The following is a 25,165-nucleotide window of genomic DNA, read 5'->3' as shown; positions in this document are numbered from 1 at the left end:
TTGTTTATACTTCTCCAGTCAATTAAAATAATCAGTCATTGATGGAACTAATTGATGAATACACGGAGGTGATGAAAAAAATCTAGGATGAAAACCTTGTATATGGAACAAGGCAAAAATTTTATGATACTATGAGTAGCATTATTATAGGTGAATTCTACAATTGGAAAATAGGAAATCCCAATATCTTGAGTTGTGTTGTGGTAGCACCAAAACACTATTTCAAGATTTGATTTGTTCCCTCAGTTTGCCCATTTGATGGCGGATGATACCCAGAAGATAGCACTAACTCAATCCCCAATGCTTTATAGAAGGCTCTTCACAATCCAAAAACCTGAGACAACCTGAGTTCCTCTTTTACAGGGATACTAAGTTTATGTCCCTTGGGACACTTTGGGCCTGATTCTAACTTTGGAGGACGGTGTTAAACCGTCCCAAAAGTGGCGGATATACCACCTACCGTATTACGAGTTCCATAGGATATAATGGACTCGTAATACGGTAGGTGGTATATCCGCCACTTTTGAGACGGTTTAACACCGTCCTCCAAAGTTAGAATCAGGCCCTTTATGCCTGATAGACCATTTTAAGTGGCTCCTTAGTAAACAAGAGCACTTGCTGCTGTTTACCAAGTGGGTGCCGCCTATCAGGAAGGTGTGAGCCAAGGCTTTAAATTTAAGAGGCAGGGCAAATTCTGTACAGAGCACCTTGCACTTTCCACAAGAGTGGCATGTAGGTGCCTTGAGGAGCCAGTCTTTATTTACATGATTAATGTGACTAAAATGCAGTTGCACCTAAAGTGTTTATCTTCAGCAATGCTAATAAGAAGGAAGCAATCCAAAATCATCAGGGAGCTGATCTGAAACATATGACCCACTACTTAAGTTAGTGGCCAGTCAAAAGGATGTGATAAAGCCTGAGTCTGTTTATTTGTACCATCAGTGAAAAAAGAAACATACAGCTTCACTAATTGAGTTTCCACCACTAAGAAATGTGTTTAAAATGTAATACGTCCACATTGTTTTAGCCTGCTCACAACATAAGAGCATAGACAGAATTTAAGACAAAATAATGATCATTTTACACAGAATGTGACACCAGTTCTAAGCATTGTCAATAACACATGGGACGACATTTCTGGTAATCAGTGTATTGTCCTTGGAAGGAAGAAAGGCTGAGTATTGCTTCTGATCACCACATTTGTCATCAACAAGCATTCATCTCCAAGCGCCATAGTGCTGGATTAGAACCCACATTTTCTGATTCAAATATTTCCAACTTGCTTTCTACACTTCAGTTGGGATGAGCATGGAGCCCATGGTGAGGCCTAGGGACTGCCCTTCCCAGAAAAAGACACTGTGTAGGGGCCTACCCAGATTTCTTATAATACTTTATTGACTACCAGAATATTTTTAGAGTGGTAAGGCTAGCTCTAAGCCATATTCAACTGCTACTGACTGGAATACATCTAGCTGTGGGGATCGGGTTTCTTATGTTTACCCATCTCAATAAAATTGCCCATCTTGTGGATCCCATCAAAGCTTTTTTTATCATCTTCACTAAGTTCATTTAGACTTTTTGTAAGCACTCCAATTGGTTGCAGGTAAGTAAATAAAAAAGGCAGAAGTAGATTGTGAAGTGTCTTCCCTGGGTCATAGAGCATTAGGTGGTTACTAGTTAGCATCCTTGGTGGATATGGTTGTTGATATCCCAATACTGTTTAAATATCAATTGGATTTCCATTGCACTTGTGTTATACACTTGACTCCAAGGGTAGTGATATTGAGCTATCACGGTTAACTGCCGGAGGTGGTAAATGGATGTAAACTAAGGTACATGATTACACACTAATCAGAAAGTAGACACATTAACATTTGGTGAGTTCTATATCTCTTTATATATCTATATCCATTACGTACAGGAGGGCCATGTGGAACAAAAACCCAAAAATGCCTGTCATGACTCACAGCTCACATGCACATTTTTGTCCTACCCACCAGCACTCAGTGGCATCAATGTGGTCCTAATTCACGCTCTAGAGTGAGCATAAATAGGACAGATAAACACATATTGCTGAATATCATGATGTACAGTTGGCCATCAAAAGGATTGCAGAGTAAAATCCAAAGCTGTTTAAGGCCTCTGTGACTTGATATGTCCTAGTCATGGCAGTTTTTCAGAACATTCGGTTTTAATTCTTCAAGGGAAAAAAGTGGCCTGTAGTATAAAAGATAGTTTGCTTGGACAAAGTGGAGGAGCCTTTAAAAGTAGATTTTCTAATTCTTTGAAAGCCATCTTAACTTTAACTGCAAAAGACTGAAGTGTGCCAACCACACTCTGAGCAGGTATCAGATCCTTCTCATAAGTAACTGATGATTCAGTGTACCAGTGAAATAAGGCATCCGCTAACATATCCATTGTGACCCAGAAATATAGGTGAAATTAAAGTCATACTGGTCAGAGAACGCCCATCTTGTTTGATGATTATTCCTTCACTGAAGATTTTGCAAACACTGTACATTCTTAGTGCCAGCTCAGATTTCTCTAGTTCCTATAAAAACTATATCTCTCTCCAGTACTAAATAATTCTGTTCTGAGTCTGACAAAATTTGAGGCAACTAAGTGTGAGATGTTCTTGTTCTTCTTGTAATAGCACTGCTGCCATAAATCTTTCAGAGGCATCTGTCTCCAGGATAAACCTCTTTGAAGTATTGATTGACATAGCGTTGCTGCTGTGATAAACATTTTTTAAGTATATAAAATGTCTTATCAGCTTGATCATGCCAGCAAAAATGTTTCCTAAATACTGCCTCCTTTTTAATACTTGAGTAAGGGAACTAGATATTTCAGCAGAAATCTTGAAGAATTGACATTGAAAAATTGAGAGTTAAGAAGCTTTAGGCCTGTTCAACATTAGTACGCAAGGCCATGCTAGAATTGCTGAAAACTTCTTAGAATCCGTGGAAAGGATTAAAGCATTAAACTGGAACCCAAGATGAGTACTTTTAAACAAGAGTATGTCTTCCAAGTAGAGATGCACAATCTGATTTAAAGCATCTGAGAATGCAGAATTTATAAAGCTCTGGAAAATGGCTGACCAGAAGTGGCAGATTTGGCAGGATAGCCCTTTTTCACATCCGTCCCAGCGTCCTGACATTTGTCACTAAATTAAGTACGTTTTGTGAGGTCTGATGAGCACAAGCATGATTTATTTACTTACTGCATTTATTGAGCACCGCATGAGTGTTCATCCACAAGGGGATATCACGGCACTAGAAAGTTTCCTATCCTTCCAACTATGAGCATTGGAAAGAGATTAATGATTAGGGGCCTCATTACAACCCTGGTGGTCAAAGACCGCCAGGGCTGTTCTGGAGTTTGTACTGCCAATAGGCTGGCGGTACAAACTCGGAGATTACGACCGCGGCGGAAGCGCTGCAGTCGCACCGCGGGACCGGTGGTTTCCCGCCACATTGGTCCCGGCGGTTTCCCACCACATTGGTCCCGGCGGTTTCCCACCACATTGGTCCCGGCGGTTGTAATCCCACAGGGCAGCACTGCCCAGGGGATTACGAGTCCCCCTCCCGCTATGAAAAGGCTGGCGGAAAGGGGAGTCAGGGGACCCCCTGCACTGCCCATGCCTTTGGCCTTTGGCTATGGCCTTTGGCATGGGCAGTGCAGGGGCCCCCTGCCACGGCCCCATAGCAGACAGTGAAAAGCGAGACGGGTGCAACTGCAACCGTCGCACCGCCGCAGCACCGCCACCTCCATTTGGAGCCGGCACCCGTGTTGCGGCCCAGCGGGGATGTCTTAATGGCCACCGCGGGAGTGCGGCCGCATTGGCAGCCGCACAGCGGATACAACTTGGCGGGCGGCGGTTGCTGCCCGCCAAAGTTGTAATGAGGGCCTAATAATTTAAAATAAATTACCCTCTGAAAAAACATGTTTTTAATTTTTTCCTAAAGCGGAGATGATTGTCGATAAGCCGAACATCTAGGGGTAAAGTGTTCCAAAGCGCCGCTGCTAGATGTGAGAATGAGTGGCCACCAGCTCTGGCTCCTTTCTATCCATGTGGCTTAGAAATCCCAAAGTTCCGTGACCTCGGATTGTGCGCCGGGTTGTAAAATTCCACTCTAGCTTTAAGAATTTCGGGTCCGGAGTTATATAGTACCTTGTGCGTATGGCAGAGAAGCTTGAAGATGCCTCTTTTTCGCATTGGCAACCAATATAGGATTGCCAGGCGTGGTATGAAAACGGGGACTTCCCGCTACCACAGCCCTACCAAGATTCCCAGGTCTATTTGTGACTAGATGCTCTAATCCAGCTTTTTCTTTACATGCTGGGTCTCAAGCCTTTCTTATATCATTACACAAGCGGGACTACAAGACCCAGAATGAAAAGAAAAAAAAACTGTTGTCGAGCAGCTTCTTAGGGATGGACCTGGGAAATCTGGCAGCCATGCTACCAGCAGAGCAGCTGCCCTTTCTCACCACTGCTGCAAGAGAAGGGTAAAAGCTGAGCTAATCAAACATTCAAGTCTTGTGCCTTTTTAAGTAATCCCATCACAGTGATATTTTTAAGTAATCCCATCTCAGTGATATTTTTGAGTAATCCCATCACAGTGATATTTTTAAGTAATCCCATCACAGTGATATTTTTAAGTAATCCCATCACAGTGATATTTTTGAGTAATCCCATCACAGTGATATTTTCAAGTAATCCCATCAGAGTGATATTTCTAAGTACACCCATCACATTGATATTTTTAGGTAATCCCATCACAGTGATATTTTAAGTAACCACATAACAGTGTTATTTTTAAGTAACCACATAACAGTGTTATTTTTAGGTAATCCTGTCACAGTGATATTTTTAAGTAATCCCATCACAGTGATATTTTTAACTACTCCCATCACAGTGATATTTTTAAGTAATCCCATCACAGTGATATTTTTAAGTAATCCCATCACAGTGATATTTTACGTACTCCCATCACAGTGGTATTTTTAAGTGATCTCATCACAGTGATATTTTTAAGTAATCCCATCACAGTGATATTTTTAAGTAATCACATCACAGTGATATTTTAAGTACTCCCCTCACATTGATCTTTTTAACTAGTCCCATCACAGTGATATTTTTTTTAAGTAATCCCATCACAGTGATATTTTTAAGTAATTCCATCACAGTGATATTTTTAAGTAATCCCATCACAGTGATATTTTAAATACTCCCATCACAGCGATATTTTTAAGTGATCTCATCACAGTGATATTTTTAAGTAATCCCATCACAGTGATATTTGTAAGTAATTCCATCACAGTGATATTTTTAAGTAATCCCATCACAGTGATATTTTAAGTACTCCCATCACAGTGATATTTTTAAGTAATCTCATCCCAGTGATATTTTTAAGTAATCCCATCACAGTGATATTTTTAAGTACTACCATCACAGTGATATTTTTAAGTAATCCCATCGCAGTCATATTTTTGTTTCATGCTATGGTCACTGAATGTGTGCTTGCTGGTAACATGGCTAAATATGAGTGTGCAGTAAGTTAGAAGAGAGCTATATTATCATAGAGGCTCAGCAGATCCCCATATGTCAGGTTCATTTACGACCCCATATGCCTGTGTCAAAATGAGCACTTTCCAAGCAGACCACAAAAAGCAGTATTTCAGGAGCTGTGCAATACCATAGTGCTGTGTCGGTGAGCTATACAATTGTACTCATATGCTAACAACTAAAGCCTGTTGTCGTTTTTGGTTTAAAATCCTGGCCACCCTACAACTAGCAGAAATTAGATATGATCTTAAACTGAAGGCTAAGGCCCACTGAGAGAGCCTGTAACAAGAGTACCACAGGCCAACTCCAAATACTACAGCATCTTCTCCCGCAACTAGTGCAAGGAAGGAATCCAGCACAGGTGAACTCCAAATACTACGGCTTCTTCTCCCGCAACTGGTGCATGGGAGGGATCCAGCACAGGCGAACTCCAAATACTGCAGCATCTTCTCCAGCACCTGGTGCATGGGAGGGATCCGGCACAGGCGAACTCCAAATACTGCGGCATCTTCTCCCGCACCTGGTGCCTGGGAGGGATCCAGCACTGGCAAACTCCAAATACTGTGGCATCTTCTCCCGCAACTAGTGCTTGGAAGGAATCCAGCACAGGCGAACTCCAAATACTGCGCCATCTTCTCCCACAACTGGTGCATGGGAGGGATCCAGCACAGGCGAACTCCAAATACTGCGGCATCTTCTCCCACAACTGGTGCATGGGAGGGATCCAGCACAGGCGAACTCCAAATACTGCAGCATCTTCTCCCGCAACTAGTGCATGGGAGGGATCCAGCACAGGCGAACTCCAAATACTGCGGCATCTTCTCCAGCACCTGGTGCATGGGAGGGATCCAGCACAGGCGAACTCCAAATACTGCGGCATCTTCTCCAGCACCTGGTGCATGGGAGGGATGCAGCACAGGCGAACTCCAAATACTGCGGCATCTTCTTCAGCACCTGGTGCATGGGAGGGATCCAGCACAGGCGAACTCCAAATACTGCGGCATCTTCTTCAGCACCTGGTGCATGGGAGGGATCCAGCACAGGCGAACTCCAAATACTGCGGCATCTTCTCCCGCACCTGGTGCATGGGAGGGATCCAGCACAGGCGAATTCCAAATACTGCGGCATCTTCTCCCGCACCTAGTGCATGGGAGAGATCTAGCAGAGGCGAACTCCAAATACTGCGGAATCTTCTCCCGCAACTAGTCTGTGGGATCTTCTCCTGCAACTAGTGCATGGGAGGGATCCAGCAGAGGCGAACTCCAAATACTGTGGCATCTTCTCACACCACTAGTGCATGGGAGGGATCCAGTTATGTCACAGGATATGTGTTGATACACTTGTGCAGCTCTACACACCACATAATAGCTTCTGAGCACTTTGAAGACGTTCATTTTAACAAACAGCAGAGTAGGGCAGAGTGGCACTACACATGGCTAATAACTCAGTGGCACTACCTGCCTCTACTGGTCACTGTGGTGAACAAGGGTCCCTCCTCTTTGTTCATATAGTACAAGATGGAAGGTCTGATTTCGCTCTCGCTGGATGGAATACTCCGTCACAGACATGACGGGTAGCCTGTCGGCGTTTTACGGTCTGATAGGATATATTGGGATTGTAATACCGCAGACGGGATATCCGTCATGTTTGTGAGGGAGTATTCTCGTCCGCCGAGATTTAAATCAGGCCTTTAGTTCTTGCAGAGCAGCAGGTGACCCTGGTTACGCTGCTCAGCTCTTCAGAGAGCTGCTGTTTCCTTCATTCCAGCTGCCAGTGCCGTAGTTGCCCGAGGCGGGTGACCGGTGCTGCTCTGTCCCTGCAGAGTGGTGCACAGCTACTTTGGGAGGTGGCCACTGCTGTAGCACCCAAGGGCTTAGGCCATGAAGTGGGCAGACCTACAGCCCTGTCTGTGCCAGCAGGTGGAGGACACTGATGCCACATGCTAGAGGGAGGCTTGGCGGTGGCGTGCACCTTACCCAAGATCCTGCCAGTGGGCCCATAGCTGACTCCACAAACCTTTTAGGCCTGAGTCAGGCTCATTTACTGGTATGAAGACTGTCACAACGATTGGTGAGGCTTTGGTGAGTTCCAGGCTGCAAACTGCATGAAAATATGTAGCAGGGTCACAGTGACCTTACTGGTAGAATACTCGAATCGCTATTGTGTTTCCATTTCCCGCCCTCGTCCCCGGAGCTTGTGGGCACACCCCAGAACAGGAAACTGCTGACCATGATAGGCTGTTCTTGAGTTTAACTTTCCGTCGGCCCTCATCACTCCCTTTTACATTGGAACTGCTCCACCAATTTCCGGGGGGGCTCTTCTGGTCACTTTGGGTGGGGGCCTTTGCTTTGGGCCTGAGCGCCCCTGTAAGAGCACAGCCCTTGGAGCGGTGCATGACCCCTTCAGCCCGAGCAGTGGAACATATTGTTACATGACTGTGTCATGTGGCCACAGGCTGCCCCGGAAGAGAACCAAGTGCACGTGAGCACGTGGGTTAGCAGGTCAGCAGTTCTGCATCCTGTTTGTAGGGCTGGCCTTTGCTCACCACAACAGAGACATTAATGTTCCCCCCACTGAAATAGGAGTGGCCAGTAGTGCCTGAGCACAATAAGACCTTTATACACTGGCCCTAGGCTAGGAATAGGCTTCCAAATTCTACTTCCATTGGTCATCTTGATTTCATGTGTAGTATTTACTTTTGTGTGTATTAAAGCACTTTTTCTCTGAGGTTTCCTATTGTGTGTATGATGTCTGATGGTTAGCAGAAATGCCCCCTCATCTTTTTCACTGGTGTCCTATGTTTCTTGCTATTTTCTGGTCAGTAAGGCTTTACAGCGCCCACCGTCTGATGTCTGATGTTTACATTAGTGCACGATGTGTAAGGCTTTACAGCCCCCACCGTCTGATGTCTAATGTTTGCGGTTGTGGCAGGTCAGTAAGGCTTTGCAGTGTCCACTTTCTAGTGTCTGATGTTTACATTACTGTATGATGTGTAAGGCTTTGCAGCACCCACCGTCTGATGTCTGATGTATACATTAGTGCACGATGTGTAAGGCTTTACAGCGCCCACCGTCTGATGTCTGATGTTTACATTAGTGCACGATGTGTAAGGCTTTACAGCGCCCACCGTCTGATGTCTGATGTTTGCGGTTGTGGCAGGTCAGTAAGGCTTTGCAGTGTCCACTTTCTAGTGTCTGATGTTTACATTAGTGTATGATGTGTAAGGCTTTGCAGCACCCACTTTCTGGTGTCTGAGGTTTACATTAGTGCACGATGTATAAGGCTTTGCAGCACCCACTGTCTGGTGCCTGAGGTTTGCTGCTGTGTATGGTCAGTGGCCAGTAAGGCTTTGCAATGTGCAGTGTCTATTGCCTGACTGCCTTTTCTGTTTCTCGCCACAGCTATTAATGGCTTTGTCATGGACACCCTGCCTGGCCTGGTGATGGCTGAGCACCAGCGTGTCCGGTGGCACCTGCTAAACATGGGGGGCACTGAGGACATCCATGCAGTCCACTTCCATGGGCAGGTGTTTACAATCAGGACTGGCAAGGAGTACAGGATGGCTGTCTTCAACCTCTACCCAGGTATGAGTTCTCCAGAGCTGGCAGGGAGCAGTGAATGCCCAGGTATGTAGCAACTGATCAGATACACCCAGGTGTGAAGATCACAAGCAGCCAACTCCCACTCAGGCCAAAAAGAAATGTGTGATTTTCCCAAAGAGTGGAGGCACAAAGTCCACATTAATTCAGAGTTATGGTGTTATGTCCTGCAGGTTCTCAAGCAGTGGAGCTCCTTGGGTTTTGTTCTAATGTTTTTATCAGCAGTCAATTAACACAGAAGTTGCAGGCCACTAGATGCCCCCAGTTACATCAATTAGCTGGGTTTAAAAGTCACATCACCAAGGGCAAAGTCACTTGGAGCTTTTGTGAGAAAAGATAAACCGCTTTGCTGGCCCATAAGAGTGTGCGCATGATCTTGAGATAATGCTGGAGATGTGACCTGCTTCTGGGAAGTGAAATGCACCAATGACCTAGTTAGAAAAGAGGGAGGGTTTGTACACGTCTTGCAGGAGAGAAAGGGGGCTCTAAGACCCTTTGGTAAGACTGTAATGTGCTGAGTGGAGGTTAGTACTCAAAGACCTTCAGTTAAGCTGGAGATTTGTGATCTGCTTAGAAGAGAAGATGGCTGGGTGATCTTGTGATGAAGTTAGTAGGGTTTGTGCACCTCTTGTGGAAGAGGTATAGGGCTACTTGCTATCTGATAAGATTGTTATGTGCTTAGAGGGGTTTAGTGCTTGGAGACTTTGTGCTAAAGCTGGAACTTGTGATAAAGTTTGACAGGTCTGTGGACCTCCTCTTGGAGAGACTCAGATCTCTGTGACCTCTGGATAAGGGTGGAGCTCTGTGATGTGCTTGGATGAATCTACAGCCCTGTGACTGTGTGGTAAGTGACAAGACTGGAACTCTATCTCCCGTCTCTGCCAGAAGCAGAGTGTTGATGGCCATGTGGCCTGTGGTCTGTAACCTGTTTCTGGCAGTTTGTGCCCTGATCTTGTGATATAGATGAGGCAGTGACCTGCTTAGAAGAGAAGGCAGCTGGATGACTGCAATAAAGTTGGGAGGTGTGGGGGCCTCTGGACGTCTTCTTGGAGAGGCAGAGATCTCTGTGACCGTGTGATAAGGATGAGTGCCCTTCATAAGTGGCTGGGAGAAGGAGTGCCTTGTAATCTGATTGGGTCTTATTTTTACACAAGGTGTCTTCGGCACGGTGGAGATGAACCCAGCAAAGAGTGGAGTGTGGCGCGTGGAGTGCCAGGTTGGAGAGCACCAGGAGGCCGGGATGAGTGCCCTCTTCCTGGTCTACGATCCAGGTAAGCATCGTTCTTTCAGAGTCTCAAAGCCCCCCTTCTGTCTCTCCCATATTATAACTGATGTAGCCGAGGTAACTATAGTGAGCTAACACAGATGAAGGCAGATGTGTCCTAAGTTAGGGCTGGTGGTTTGTGGGTGGGTGGGTCTGATATGCCTCCCCATTTTGCCTTGCTCTTTTTAGCATCTGTGGGTAAATTCATATACAACTGGAAATTGAAAGGCTCCTTCCAAACCCATTCAACCCACCAGAGTTTCTTAATTTATGGAACAACATTCCTCACTCCGAGTTCCATGGACAGGAGGGTTGAAGAGGCCTTTTATTCCACCGGGAATTTCTCCAGTAGACTGAAGTCATTGGAAGCACAGTTCTGAAAGCCCAAGGTATTTGCTTGTGGCTCTGGTAGTTTCCCGGGTACCGGAGGTTAATTGGAGCAGGCATGGGGAGACTTAGAGAGAGAGAGAGAGATAGAAGGAGAGAGTGAGAGAGTGAGAGCGAGAATGGATGGATGGAAAGAGCAAGGAGACGAAGGGCGCAGGGCTGGTTGGACCATTTTGTGCCATGGCTGATTTTGGTTCACCCGTCCGGCCCTAATGAGCAGTGGAACATCTCTGCCCAGGGATCCCTGAATACATTTTTTAAGTTGTAAAATGTTAATTTTTTAAAGTATTTTTGACAATGAAACATAAGCAACATTTTCAGTAGTTCTATTGTTTTAAACCAATTATACTTTATAGATCATCACAGTAAATTACATTTGGCTTGAAAAAAATCTACTTTTCCAACTCCTGTCTATAAATAAAAACAACCAGTAAGTGGTGCTGTCTACACTTGTTTTCTGTTGGGAGAAGCAATGCCCGTGCTCCTTACTTGTCCTTACTGCTCCTTATTGCTCCTTACTGCTCCTTTCTGCTCCTTACTGGTCCTTACTGGTCCTTATTGCTCATTACTGCTCCTTTCTGCTCCTTACTGGTTCTTACTGCTCCTTTCTGCTCCTTACTGGTCCTTACTGCTCCTTACTTTACTGGTCCTTACTGGTCCTTACTGGTCCTTACTGCTCTTTACAGCTCCTTACTGCTCCTTACTGCTCCTTACTGCTCCTTTCTTTACTGCTCCTTAATGGTCCTTACTGCTCCTTACTGCCCCTTACTGCTCCTTACTGCTCCGTACTGGTCCTTACTGCTCCTTGCTGCTTCTTACTTTACTGCTGCTTACTGGTAGGTACTGTTCCTTTTTGCTCCTTACTGGTCCTTACTGCTCCTTACTTTACTGCTCCTTACTGGTCCTTACTGGTCCTTACTGGTCATTACTGGTCCTTACTGGTCCTTACTGGCCATTACTGGTCCTTACTGCTCCTTACTGCTCCTTACTGGTCTGCCAGGCCCTGCAGGACAAGACAGGTTGCTCCTTAATGTGTTCAGTAGAACAGGAAGTCCTGCACGCGCTGCTTCTCTTCGGACTTAAAAGTACATTTAAAACTCTCGCCTGAAGAGAAGTTTCGGCTTCTCTTGGTTTAGCCTCTGCTTCTTTTGTTTTTGTTCTGAAGGGATGGGCTTATCCTATCCTGTTCTGACAGTCACTATGGCAACACTCATTGACAAGTATAAGTTTCACATTGGAAGAATGTCCTAAAATCACCAACAGACTCTTGGGATTGTCTCTTGGGCTCTCAATCTACTGCAACATTTGTCAAGAGATATCTCAGACGAGACTGAAAGACAGCTCATAGGCACACCCGATAGCCAAGCTCAGTCTTCTGGGAAAGCAGTGGAACCTTCTACCTCAGGGTCCCAGACACCCTGTGGTCCTAGGAGAGTTGACCCCTCCTCTTCAGATCAGGTGGGTCCCTCTCTGACACCCAAAGGTCTGACTCAGAAGAGAAGCACTCTTGCTACAGTTTAACATCAAGGCATCCTGCTCGACACCGAGACACCTCATATGGCGTCATTAGAAGTTTGCTGGTCTTTGAAGCAGAGATACCAGAGGGCAGGAAATTTACTCTTTGTCAGTATCTGTTTGGATCATGTGGACCTCAGCTGCCATTTTGGATGTGTTACCTTCTACCAGTGGACTGCTTGATATCTGATCATTCGGCAAGGACCCAAGGGAAACTTCAGTCGCTGTGACTGGGGGTGGTTCATGCTGATGTCGCTTTGGTTTCCCACCACTGCCTCAGTGAAGAGTAACTGTTGTGGTAGCTTGGATTTAGACATTTGCCAGTGCACATGAAGGGGCAGAGTCTATTGTACCTATCTGAACATTAGGAAGTAGGTAGTCATGTGTAAGGACTTGTTTTTGTCACGAAATGAGCGTTAAGTGAGTAATCATATTACTTCTAAGGGAATCTGTAGTGAGGGGATCTGTAATTGCACAATTACTTGGTGGCAAAGATTTCTGGGGGGGATATCCCATGTACCGAGGTATGGCTGCAGGGAGATCATCGAGAACTGGTCCAGTGTCTAATCCTCCTGCCGTAATAATGGAGGACTTACTATAGATTATGTGCGAAACAGAAATGAAGTCTGTTCCCCAGGTGCAGTTGGATACCCTATATAATAGGGGTAATGACCACCAGTGGTTCTAACTGCACAGCCCTCTTTCTATTGCTGTGGCCATTTCTAATCCCAGTATGGCCACTTCTATGTCGGAGCATGCTGGCGCTTGTCAGAACCTGGCATCTCTGTTAGTTTCTCTTCCTTAGGAGGAACCACACCTTCTCGGTTCCTCTGCATGGTCGAAAGTCCTTTAGTCATTAGATCCAACCTACTTCTGCCATAGTCCCACACTGGCAGAGAGGAAGCAGTCTGGTACTTTGAGGACTTTGAGCACTCAAACATAACTGACTTCCAGTTTCAGATTGCATGATGGAGTGCTGGTGCAGCGTTATAAGTTGAGTCCTATGCTCGGTTGTGCATTATGAAACAAGCCACACCTTCCCTGGGGCCAGGTGGTAGCCAAGAAGGCCATCCATGGAAGGGGAGGCACTGTGCCCCTGTTGGCACACTGACCAGCCCTATGGTTCCTCTGTGTGTTTGTTACCGTAGCATTTCTAGGCAAAGGCTAGATGAGGATGGATGCACCATGTCAGAGCTCTACGGGAACACGCCCCTGTTCCCTGGCACCTGTCTCTGCCTCCATGGATGCCGTCATCAACAGATGTATCAGACTTATTTTAGGACAGCTGCTTCCGTGATAACACTGATGAAGATTTACAGAGGATGAAAGCAGATTTGGAAGCAAAATATTCACACTGGAGATAGTAGAAGGCTTTTCCTAGGGAATCACTGAAGACCAGTTGAAGGGATTAGCATCAACATCAGGGTCATACACCCTCCTTAAAAAGGAGGTAAACCCAGCAACAATGTCTCAGGCAGAGACGGATGATGAATATCAGCTGCCGCTGAAGAGCCCTCCACCACCAGCACATTAATAACTCCCAACTCTGTCTACACTGCTCAGCACCTTCATGAGCAGAAGACAAACGCTTCCTCATTTAGCATGGTAGAGTTTAGCAAAGGACAGACAGATGCTAGATGTGGGACATAATGTCTACAGTCTCAGATTCCAGAGCGCTTTTCTGACGTACCGCTCAAGTTTTCTGAATTCCGTCTGCTACACCGAGGGATACAGAAAGGTCACCTACTTCTCCACAACAATGCAAGAAAAAAAAAACACGCATCATAAAAGCAAACAAATCTATTGTTGCTTTCCTTGAAAAGCAAAGGGCTAAAAACATAAAAAAGGGGTTAGATGGGTACCGTAAGCCTACAAGACACATAGCCCAGATTTAAGAGGGCCTGGCGCCTCCTTGCACCACATTAGCATCATTTTTTATGACGCTAATGTGGCCCAACGAGGTCAAATTCACTGCAACATATTTACAAAATGACACAAAGCATCCATTGTGCCACTTTGTAACCCTTTGCGCCACAATATGCCTGCGCCAGGCATTCCCCCTTCAGAGGGGCCGCAAAAATGACACTAGGAAACCTAAGAGATTCCACTGCGCCAATTTTAGCAGCTATTTTTAAGGTCTGCACAGAGCAGGCGTTAAGAGGGGGCACACCGTTGGTTTCAGTGAGCCCCAGTGTACTCTGCAAGATTAGCAGTAAAATGTTGGCGCTAATCCTGCACAGTACATCAATAGCGTACAAAATGTTGATGCTATTGATCCTACCCTGCGTCATGGTGCGCCAAATGCACACATGGTGATGATAAGGGGCGCTAAGGGGCGCAAGAAAAGTGGCACTGCATTGAATGCAGCGCCACTTTTCTTAAATTCAGGCATTCTTGTAGTCAGGCTTCATCGGTACCAGTTCTTTGACCCTTTGTTCAGCCTGAAGTCACCCCCTGCACTTGCTGTAGTGTGAGTCTGGAGCCAGTGTTTTTAAACCACCAGGGTGTCTTTTTCTATCCATCCTGAGACATCTGGCTAACCAGGGTCTCATCTTGCCAGAAGGTGTTGTAAGATCTACTAACTGCAGAAGATGTACTTCTCCACCTGACTAACATTAACCCTAGGATGAATCAAAATAACATCTAGAGGTGCCACTGAGCAGAGAAAATAGGAAAGATTTCCCCCATAAGACGGACTACTCTACAGGATCCTCAAATGCCTGAAACCTTGAGTAAATCCTAAGCACAGTCACACAGGCAGATTTGCTGTGGGTCTCCAGGGCTTTGTTCATCTCTATTGTAGCAGCAGGATCCACGTGAGTTCTACAAGGGTGCTTGGAGGGTCTGGGATGCAGGGAGGTGGAGCCGTCAAGCTCTGGCTCTTTCCCCAGCTGGAGACCATTTTCATCCCTGGAAATGGCAGAAAAGCATCCTGCTGGCCGGAGTTTGGTTTGACTCAGTTGATCATCACAGAATGATCAAGCGAGGTTAGGGGGCCCACTTTAAAACCTAACGATGAAAGAATGTGTCCCCTCACAGCACAACCATTCCATAAAAACATGTTAAAACACAGAGGAGTTGGTCTGGCTTTTAATAGCTTCCCGCTCCATTAAACCATAGTCAGTGGTGAAACAGACAGACAATACAACCTGTTTATCTCACTGCAGCAGGAGAAACAAGACCAAGAGTTTTGGAAAGAGAGGCTCTGACAATCTGGATTTGGTCTCAGGAGTTCTCCTCCATGTCTCCTAAACATAAGGCACATGGATTTAACCCATGTGTGCCGGAGGAGCGGAGGTGGTCTACAAAGTCTCTGCTGCAGGGGGGAGCAATAGAAGTCAGTCTATTCACAAGTGTTGGAAACATAATCTGATTCCGAGTTCAGATGCCCAGAGCCCATGTGGAGATCATCTCAGTCACCTGGTGGGAGAACTGTCTGCTCCTTTCCACCATTCCTGCCTCTCCCCATGGCAGTGCTGAAGCTGACGCAGCGGTGACTGGTCTGGATGACCTGCAGCATCAGTGGTACCCAGATAGCCTCTTTCTCGCACATGAGCATCGCAAGAGTCAGCCGGGAGGATCAGGCCTCCTATCCAGGATGCCAGGAAGGGTTTTCCAATACAGCCTTCCATCCCTTTACTTGACTGCTTGGCTTCTGAGTACATGACATCTGACTACCATCTGAAAGCTTATTAGCACCCCATAGGGCACACTTTGTTGGCTTTAAAACGGCCATCCAAACAGCCATAAACTGTTTTATAATCTGGAAAGGCGTCTTTTTCAGAGACATGACTGACCTTATGAGAGGAGGGGGGCTTTCTGCCACACTGTGTTTTGTGCTGAATATGTTGGGACCTGTAGTTTTCTCTTTCTCAGTGTGCACAGGGGCTGCAAGTCCCAGCATGTTTAGTGATGTTAGTACTAGCAGAAGGTCACCCTGAGCTAGACAGGGACACATATATCACTGTTACTTTTGGAAAGTAGTGATGTACACTGCTTAACCACACGTTTGAAATATTAGTTTTCTATGACACTCTGGACTTCAATGCCCAGAATGCATTGTGTTCAAAGTAAAAGCCCAGTAGTTCAGTGAGCTGCTGGCGGAGTATTGTGAAGTGTGTGCTAGCGGTTAGCAATCTGCAAAAATGCATTCACTGAGTTAAGCACCTTACAGTGGCACACACAGGCCAAAAGCTCCACTGATGAACAATAATCGCACAATACCTTTTTACATTTCAAAATAATTGTTACTTGTTAAATGCTGAATATTTATGTGGTTAGTAAAAACAATGGCAGTATTCGCAATGCGCCTATTCGCGGTGGAATAATTGCAGCGCTGTAAAAGGGTTGACTTAGAGCTGTCGATGTTCTCAGGTGTTGCTCGCTTGTTTTTAGAGGTGGGCTGCAGGGGTGTTTGTGGGTGGACTCTGGGCTGTTGAGGTAAAGCCAGACTCCTTCTGCATAGGCTGGCTGCTAAAGGGTTTGTTACAGAGAAAAGTCTCAGGGCCACATGTACAAAGGCTTTTTGTGGTTGCGAATGGGCCAATTTGCAGAATCAGCCCAATTGCAAATTCAAAAAGGCTTTTTCATATGTACAAAGATGCATTTGCGATTCGGCAGCCTATTACTGAATTGCAAATTGCGGTTGTGATTCTGAACTAGGAAGGGGCGTGTTTAGGACGTCCCTTCCTAGTACTGAAGTGCAGTGATATGTGTGAATGTTTTGCAACTGAAATGCGGTCGCAAATCATTTGCATTTTACTGCCTACTTCAAATGAAAATAAAAAGAAAACATTTTTGTTTAATGCATCCCATTTTCCTTTGAGACTAACGGGCTGCATTTCAAAAAGAAAGTTTGGTTAATTTAAAAGCAATCACAAACATTATGGTCTGCTGACCCCAGCAGGCCACCATCCCTGTGATTTTAACGATTCTCAATGGTTCACAAACCGCAAATTACCTCATTAATATTCATGAGGTAGATTTATTTGTGACACATTTGTACATTGGTGTTTACAATTACCAAATAGTGAATCACAAAAATGTGGTATTTGGTAATCCCAAATGATTACCTTTGTACATGTGGCTCAGATTTCATACAAAAAAGTAAAGTTTGTTGTGGGTGGGTGGGGTTAATGGATTCCTGTGTGAAGATTGTATTAAAACATGTGAGAGGCACGAGCCATCATCTGAAGGGGAAAGGCATGGCCGGGTATCTAAGGTGCCTACTCCAGTGGGCCTTAACCTCGTGACTTCTGTGGACCCCACTGAATCACTTACTGGAAGGCGGGACCTTTGTCAAGACGACAAAACACAAAATACAGAAACCAAACATATGCACAAATTATGAAATATTTTATTCACAAACAAAAAAGTATGCAAAAATCGAAATGTTCATTTTTAAAGAGAAGACATTTTTAATGAGAAGGTTAAAGGTTTTCAAAATGTAGTTTTAGATCTAAAAGACGAACCAATATGCTGGACTCTAGCGTATTCATTTGTCGTTTTTGCTGATGCTTACACGCCAACATTTCAAAACTGGAGATTTTGAAATAAAAATCGGGCTACACCTTTTCCCCATTGATAGCTGAAATAAAGTCATTTTTGGCTTAAAAAAACAAGAGTGTCCCATCTGAAGGGGGTCTTTTGTCATGTGTGTGTCATGTATGGTAATGGATGTGCCACATACCGTGCTCCAGTCAAGGCCAGCGCTCGTCCCTACTCGATGCTGTTTGCTGCACTTGAGCCGCTTCCACGAATCAAGACAAGGATTGAAACTTCGGGGCACATTTACTAGAAAGTGGTGCATCGATCCCAATGTGGCAATTTTCTTGTGTGGCCCCTGCCCCCCCAACGACACCATGGTTGTGTCGTATTCACAATATGGTGCACCATGGTGCTCGTTACCACAACAGCGGCAACATTTTTGATGCTATTGCGGCGGTTTGCTGCACTAGCGTCAAAAATGTTGATCGTGCAGCAAAGCACAGGGAGGCCCATAGATTACTATGGCAGCCTCGCTTTAACGCCTGCCCTCTGCAGGCGTTAGAAATGACGTAAACAATGGCACAGTGAAATCTTGTAAATTTCACTGTCATATTTTTGGACCTCCCTGCGTGGGAACGTCGCCTTGCATAAATTATGCCTGACGCAGGCGTAATGTGGCACAAGGAGTTGCAAAGTGGTGCAGTGCATGCATTGCATCACTTTGAAAGTATGACGCGGAGGAAATGCCACCTTAATGCCGCCATAAAAATGATGCCAAGGCGGAGTTAAGGCAATGCAAGGGGCTGTAAATCTGTTCCCTTCATTTTTAGCCTCCAATTTAAAATTCTTTCACATTTACAGAGCATTTTACATGTTCAATTTTCAAGCTTCCTTTGTGTGTGTATATATATATCATGTAAGCAAGGAAGCGAAAAACTAATTGGCAAAAATATATGTCAGAACAGGAGGAAGAAATAATGAATGATAGAAAGCTGACAGTTGTGAATATCTCATCTCACACTTTATTGCAGGATGAACGTAGTGTATTAGAATTAGGGTTATCGTTTTGCCCCACTGCCAATTTTGATTATACAAAAACACTAATTGATATGTTCCATTTAACTAGGAAATTGAAGTTAATGAAAATCTTTGCGCAACAAAAAGATGCAGTCACAACACAGACAGAGAAAGTGGATAATATGGATGGTACTTTAGGATTAATGATCAGTGATATAGAAGGTCTAGCTGCCCTACGAGAATTAGAAATAGGTGAAAAAACATGGATAACAGATACTGAGTAGGAAAGTACCATCTTGCCTGGCATGGTACCCCCATATTTCACTGTATATATGTTGTTTTAGTCTATGTGTCACTGGGACCCTGCCAGGCAGGGCCCCAGTGCTCATAAGTACGTGCCCTGTATGTGTTACCTGTGTGATGCCGAACTGTCTCACTGAGGCTCTGTTAACCAGAACCTCAGTGGTTATGCTCTCTCTGCTTTCTAAATTTGTCACTAACAGGCTAGTGACTAAATTTACCAATTCACATTGGCATACTGGTACACCCATATAATTCCCTAGTATATGGTACTGAGGTACCGAGGGTTCCAGGTGATCCCTATGGGCTGCAGCATTTCTTTTGCCACTCATAGGGAGCTCTGACAATTCTTACACAGGCCTGCCACTGCAGCCTGCGTGAAATAACGTCCACGTTATTTCACAGCCATTTACCACTGCACTTAAGTAACTTATAAGCCACCTATATGTCTAACCTTCACCTGGTGAAGGTTGGGTGCAAAGTTACTTAGTGTGTGGGCACCCTGGCACTAGCCAAGATGCCCCCACATCGTTCAGGGCAAATTCCCCGCACTTTGTGAGTGCGGAGACACCATTGCACGCGTGCACAAAACATAGGTCACTAACTATGTATAGCGTCACAATGGTAACTCCGAACATGGCCATGTAACATGTCTAAGATCATGGAATTGTCACCCCAATACCATTCTGGTATTGGGGGGACAATTCTATGATCCCCCGGGTCGCTAGCACAGAGCCTGGGTACTGCCAAACTGCCTTTCCTGGGTCTCCACTGCAGCTGCTGCTGCTGCCAACCCCTCAGACAGGTTTCTGCCCTCTCGGGGTAAAGGCAGCCCTGGCCCAGGAAGGCAGAACAAAGGACTTCCGCTGAGAGAGGGTGTAACACCCTCTCCCTTTGGAAATAGGTGTGAGGGCTGGGGAGGAGTTGCCTCCCCCAGCCCCTGGAAATGCTTTGATGGGCACAGATGGTGCCCATCTCTGCATAAGCCGGTCTACACCGGTTCAGGGATCCCCCAGCCCTGCTCTGCCGCGAAACTGGACAAAGGAAAGGGGAGTGACCACTCCCCTGACCTGCACCTCCCAGGGGAGGTGCCCAGAGCTCCTCCAGTGTGTCCCAGACCTCTGTCATCTTTGAAACAGAGGTGTAGGGGGCACACTGGACTGCTCTGAGTGGCCAGTGCCAGCAGGTGACGTCAGAGGCTCCTTCTGATAGGCTTTCACCTCTCTTGGTAGCCAGTCCTCCTTCCTAGGTAGCCAAACCTCCTTTTCTGGCTATTTAGGGTCTCTGCTTTGGGAAATTCTTTAGATAACGAATGCAAGAGCTCATCAGAGTTCCTCTGCATCTCCCTCTTCACCTTCTGCCAAAAGATCGACCGCTGACTGCAGCAAAGTAGCAAGACAACTACCAGCAACCTTGTATCGCCTCAACCTGCCGTCTTTCTCGTCTGTTTCCAGGTGGTGCATGCTCTGGGGGTAGCCTGCCTCCTCCCTGCACCAGGAGCTCTGAAGAAATCTCCCATGGGTCGACGGAATCTTCCCCCTGCTAAAGCAGGCACCAAAAGACTGCAACACTGGTCCTCTGGGTCCCCTCTCATCCTGACGAGTGTGGTCCCTGGAACTCAGCAACTCTGTCCAAGTGACTCCCACAGTCCAGTGACTCTTCAGTCCAGTTTGGTGGAGGTAAGTCCTTGCCTCCCCACGCTAGACTGCATTGCTGGGTACCGCGTGATTTGCAGCTGCTCCGGCTCCTGTGCACTCTTCCAGGATTTCCTTCGTGCACAGCCAAGCCTGGGTCCCCGACACTCCTTCCTGCAGGGCACAACCTTCTGAGTTGTCTTCTGGCGTCGTCGGACTCCCTTTTGTGAGTTCGCGTGGACTCCGGTTCACTCTTCTTCCATGTGCCTGTTCAGGTACTTCTGCGGGTGCTGCCTGATTCTGTGAGGGCTCCCTGAGTTGCTGGGCGCCCCCTCTGTCTCTTCCTCCAAGTGGCGACATCCTGGTCCCTCCTGGGCCACAGCAGCACCCAAAAACCTCTACCTCGACCCTTCCAGCTTACAAGGCTTGTTTGCAGTCTTTCTGCGTGCTTCATTGCGACATGGGACATCCGTCTTCCAAAGGAGAAGTCCCTAGCTCTCTTTCTTGCAGAACTCCAAGCTTCTTCCATCCAGTGGCAGCTTCCTTGCACCCTCAGCTGGCATTTCCTGGGCTCCTGTCGACTCTCGACACTGTTGTGACTATTGGACTTGGTCCCCTTGTCTTACAGGTACTCAGGTCCGGAAATCCACTGTTGTTGCATTGCTGGTGTTTGTTCTTCCTGCAGAACCCCCCTATCACGACTTCAGTGCTCACTGGGGGTAGTAGGTGCACTTTACACCTACCTTTCAGGGTCTTGGGGTGGGCTATTTTTCTAACCCTCTCTGTTTTCTTACCGTCCCAGCGACCCTCTACAAGCTCACATAGGTTTGGGGTCCATTCGTGATTCGCATTCCACTTTTGGAGTATATGGTTTGTGTTGCCCCTATACCTATGTGCTCCTATTGCAATCTACTGTAACTTTACACTGCTTGCATTACTTCCTTTTGCTATTTCCTGCATAACTTTGGTTTGTGTACATATATATTGTGTATATTCCTCATCCTCATACTGAGGGTACTCACTGAGGTACTTTTGGCATATTGTCATAAAAATAAAGTACCTTTATTTTTAGTATATGTAGGAAGTTGGCTCTGTATGCACTATTTCAAAGTAAGGAATAGCATGCACAGAGTCCAAGGGATCCCCTTAGAGGTAAGATAGTGGCAAAAAGAGATAATACTAATGCTCTATTTTGTGGTAGTGTGGTCGAGCAGTAGGCTTATCAAAGGAGTAGTGTTAAGCATTTGTTGTACATACACACAGGCAATAAATGAGGAACACACACTCAGAGACAAATCCAGCCAATAGGTTTTGTTATAGAAAAATATCTTTTCTTAGTTTATTTTAAGAACCACAGGTTCAAATTCTACATGTAATATCTCATTTGAAAGGTATTGCAGGTAGGTACTTTAGGAACTTTGAATAATTACAGTAGCACTTATACTTTTTACATAAAACACAAATAACTGTTTTAAAAGTGGACACAGTGCAATTTTCACAGTTCCTGGGGGAGGTAAAGTATTGTTATTTTTAACAGGTAAGTAAATCACTTACAGGTCTCAGTTTTGGGTCCAAGGTAGCCCACCATTGGGGGTTCAGAGTAACCCCAAAGTTATCACACCAGCAGCTCAGGGCCGGTCAGGTGCAAAGGTTAAAGAGGTGCCCAAAACGCATAGGCTTCAATGGAGAAGGGGGTGCCCCGGTTCCAGTCTGCCAGCAGGTAAGTACCTGCGTCTTCGGAGGGCAGACCAGGGGGGTTTTGTAGGGCACCGCATGGGACACAAGTCCACACAAAAAGTACACCCTCAGCAGCGCGGGGGCGGCCGGGTGCAGTGTGCAAACAAGCGTCGGGTTTTCTGTAGGTTTCAATGGGAGACCAAGGGGTCTCCTCAGCGGTGCAGGCAGGCAAGGGGGGGGGGCTCCTCGGGGTAGCCACCACCTGGGCAAGGGAGAGGGCCTCCTGGGGGTCACTCCTGCACAGAAGTTCCGTTCCTTCAGGTGCTGGGGCTGCGGGTGCAGGGTCTTTTCCAGCCGTCGGGACTTTAGGTTCAGGCAGTCGCGGTCAGGGGGAGCCTCGGGATTCCCTCTGCAGGCGTCGCTGTGGGGGCTCAGGGGGGACAACTTTGGTTACTCACGGTCTCGGAGTCGCCGGAGGGTCCTCCCTGAGTTGTTTGTTCTCCACCAGTCGAGTCGGGGTCGCCGGGTGCAGTGTTGCAAGTCTCACGCTTCTTGCGGGGAGTTGCAGGGGTCTTTAAATCTGCCCCTTGAAACAAAGTTGCAGTTCTTTTGGAGCAGTGCCGCTGTCCTCTGGAGTTTCTTGTCTTTCTTGAAGCAGGGCAGTCCTCTGAGGATTCAGGGGTCGCTGGTCCTTGGGAAAGCGTCGCTGGAGCAGGTTTCTTTGGAAGGCAGGAGACAGGCCGGTAGGACTGGGGCCAAAGCAGTTGGGGGCTCATTCTGACCGCGGCGGACGGCGGTCACCGCCCGCCACGCGGTTCCCGCCGAAAGACCGCTCCGCGGTCAAAAGACCGCGGCGGTCATTCTGGCTTTCCCACTGGGCTGGCGGGCGACCGCCGAAAGTCCGCCCGCCAGCCCAGCGGGAAACACCCTTCCCACGAGGACGCCGGCTCAGAATTGAGCCGGCGGAGTGGGAAGGTGCGACGGGTGCAGTTGCACCCGTCGCGAATTTCAGTGTCTGCTAGGCAGATACTGAAATTCTTTTTTGGGCCCTCTTACGGGGGCCCCTGCAGTGCCCATGCCATTGGCATGGGCACTGCAGGGGCCCCCAGGGGCCCCGCGGCACCCCCTACCGCCATCCTGTTCCCGGCGGGAGAACCGCCAGGAACTGGATGGCGGTAGGGGGTGTCAGAATCCCCATGGCGGCGGAGCGCGCTCCGCCGCCATGGAGGATTCTCAAGGGCAGCGGAAAGTCGGCGGGACACCGCCGACTTTCCGTTTCTGGCCGCAGCTGAACCGCCGCGGTCAGAATGCCCAGCGGTGCACCGCCAGCCTGTTGGCGGTGCTACCGCCGACCTCCGCCATGGCGGTAATTACCGCCAGGGTCAGAATGACCCCCTTGGTGTCTTCTTTCTTCCTCTGCAGGGGTTTTCAGCTCAGCAGTCCTCTTCTTCAGGTAAATTGCAGGAATCTAAATTCTTAGGTTCAGGGGAGCCCTTAAATACTAAATTTAAGGGCGTGTTTAGGTCTGGGGGGTTAGTAGCCAATGGCTACTAGCCCTGAGGGTGAGTACACCCTCTTTGTGCCTCCTCCCAAGGGGAGGGGGTCACATCCCTAATCCTATTGGGGGAATCCTCCATCTACAAGATGGAGGATTTCTAAAAGTCAGAGTCACCTCAGCTCAGGGTACCTTAGGGGCTGTCCTGACTGGCCAGTGACTCCTCCTTGTTTTTCTCATTATCTCTCCTGGACTTGCCGCCAAAAGTGGGGGCTGGGTCCAGGGGGCGGGCATCTCCACTAGCTGGAGTGCCCTGGGGCATTGTAACACGAAGCTTGAGCCTTTGAAGCTCACTGCTAGGTGTTACAGTTCCTGCAGGGGGGAGATGTGAAGCACCTCCACCCAGAGCAGGCTTTGTTTCTGTCCTCAGAGAGCACAAAGGCTCTCACCGCATGAGGTCAGAAACTCGTCTCTCAGCAGAAGGCTGGCACAGACCAGTCAGTCCTGCACTGAACAATTGGGTAAAATATAGGGGGCATCTCTAAGGTGCCCTCTGTGTGCATTTTTTAATAAATCCAACACTGGCATCAGTGTGGGTTTATTATTCTGAGAAGTTTGGTACCAAACTTCCCAGTATTCAGTGTAGCCATTATGGAGCTGTGGAGTTCGTTTTTGACAGACTCCCAGCCCATATACTCTTATGGCTACCCTGCACTTACAATGTCTAAGGTTTTGCTTAGACACTGTAGGGGCATAGTGCTCATGCACATATGCCCTCACCTGTGGTATAGTGCACCCTGCCTTAGGGCTGTAAGGCCTGCTAGAGGGGTGACTTACCTATGCCACAGGCAGTGTGAGGTTGGGATGGCACCCTGAGGGGAGTGCAATGTCGACTTAGTCATTTTCTCCCCACCAGCACACACAAGCTGGCAAGCAGTGTGTCTGTGCTCAGTGAGGGGTCCCTAGGGTGGCATAAGACATGCTGCAGCCCTTAGAGACCTTCCCTGGCATCAGGGCCCTTGGTACCAGGGGTACCAGTTACAAGGGACTTACCTGGGTGCCAGGGTTGTGCCAATTGTGGAGACAATGGTACATTTTAGTGGAAAGAACACTGGTGCTGGGGCCTGGTTAGCAGGGTCCCAGCACACTTCTCAGTCAAGTCAGCATCAGTATCAGGCAAAAAGTGGGGGGTAACTGCAACAGGGAGCCATTTCTTTACACA

At 47.0% G+C, this 25,165-nt stretch overlaps 1 protein-coding gene across 1 annotated transcript in view; it reads left to right on the top strand.

Annotated features, from left to right (window-relative positions):
• Positions 1-25,165, top strand: part of F8 (coagulation factor VIII) — a 463,887-nt gene that overhangs the window by 334,092 nt on the left and 104,630 nt on the right. The window contains exons 18-19 of the mRNA XM_069212149.1: positions 8,970-9,152; positions 10,322-10,438. Coding sequence (XP_069068250.1) covers positions 8,970-9,152; positions 10,322-10,438 — 300 coding nt within the window. The remainder of the gene's footprint in view (positions 1-8,969; positions 9,153-10,321; positions 10,439-25,165) is intronic.

The sequence above is a fragment of the Pleurodeles waltl genome, chromosome 10, assembly GCF_031143425.1.
Source record: "Pleurodeles waltl isolate 20211129_DDA chromosome 10, aPleWal1.hap1.20221129, whole genome shotgun sequence".
Lineage (NCBI taxonomy): Eukaryota > Metazoa > Chordata > Amphibia > Caudata > Salamandridae > Pleurodeles > Pleurodeles waltl.
The sequence above is the reverse complement of the archived record's forward strand: the minus strand, read 5'-3'. Positions and strand labels throughout refer to the sequence as shown.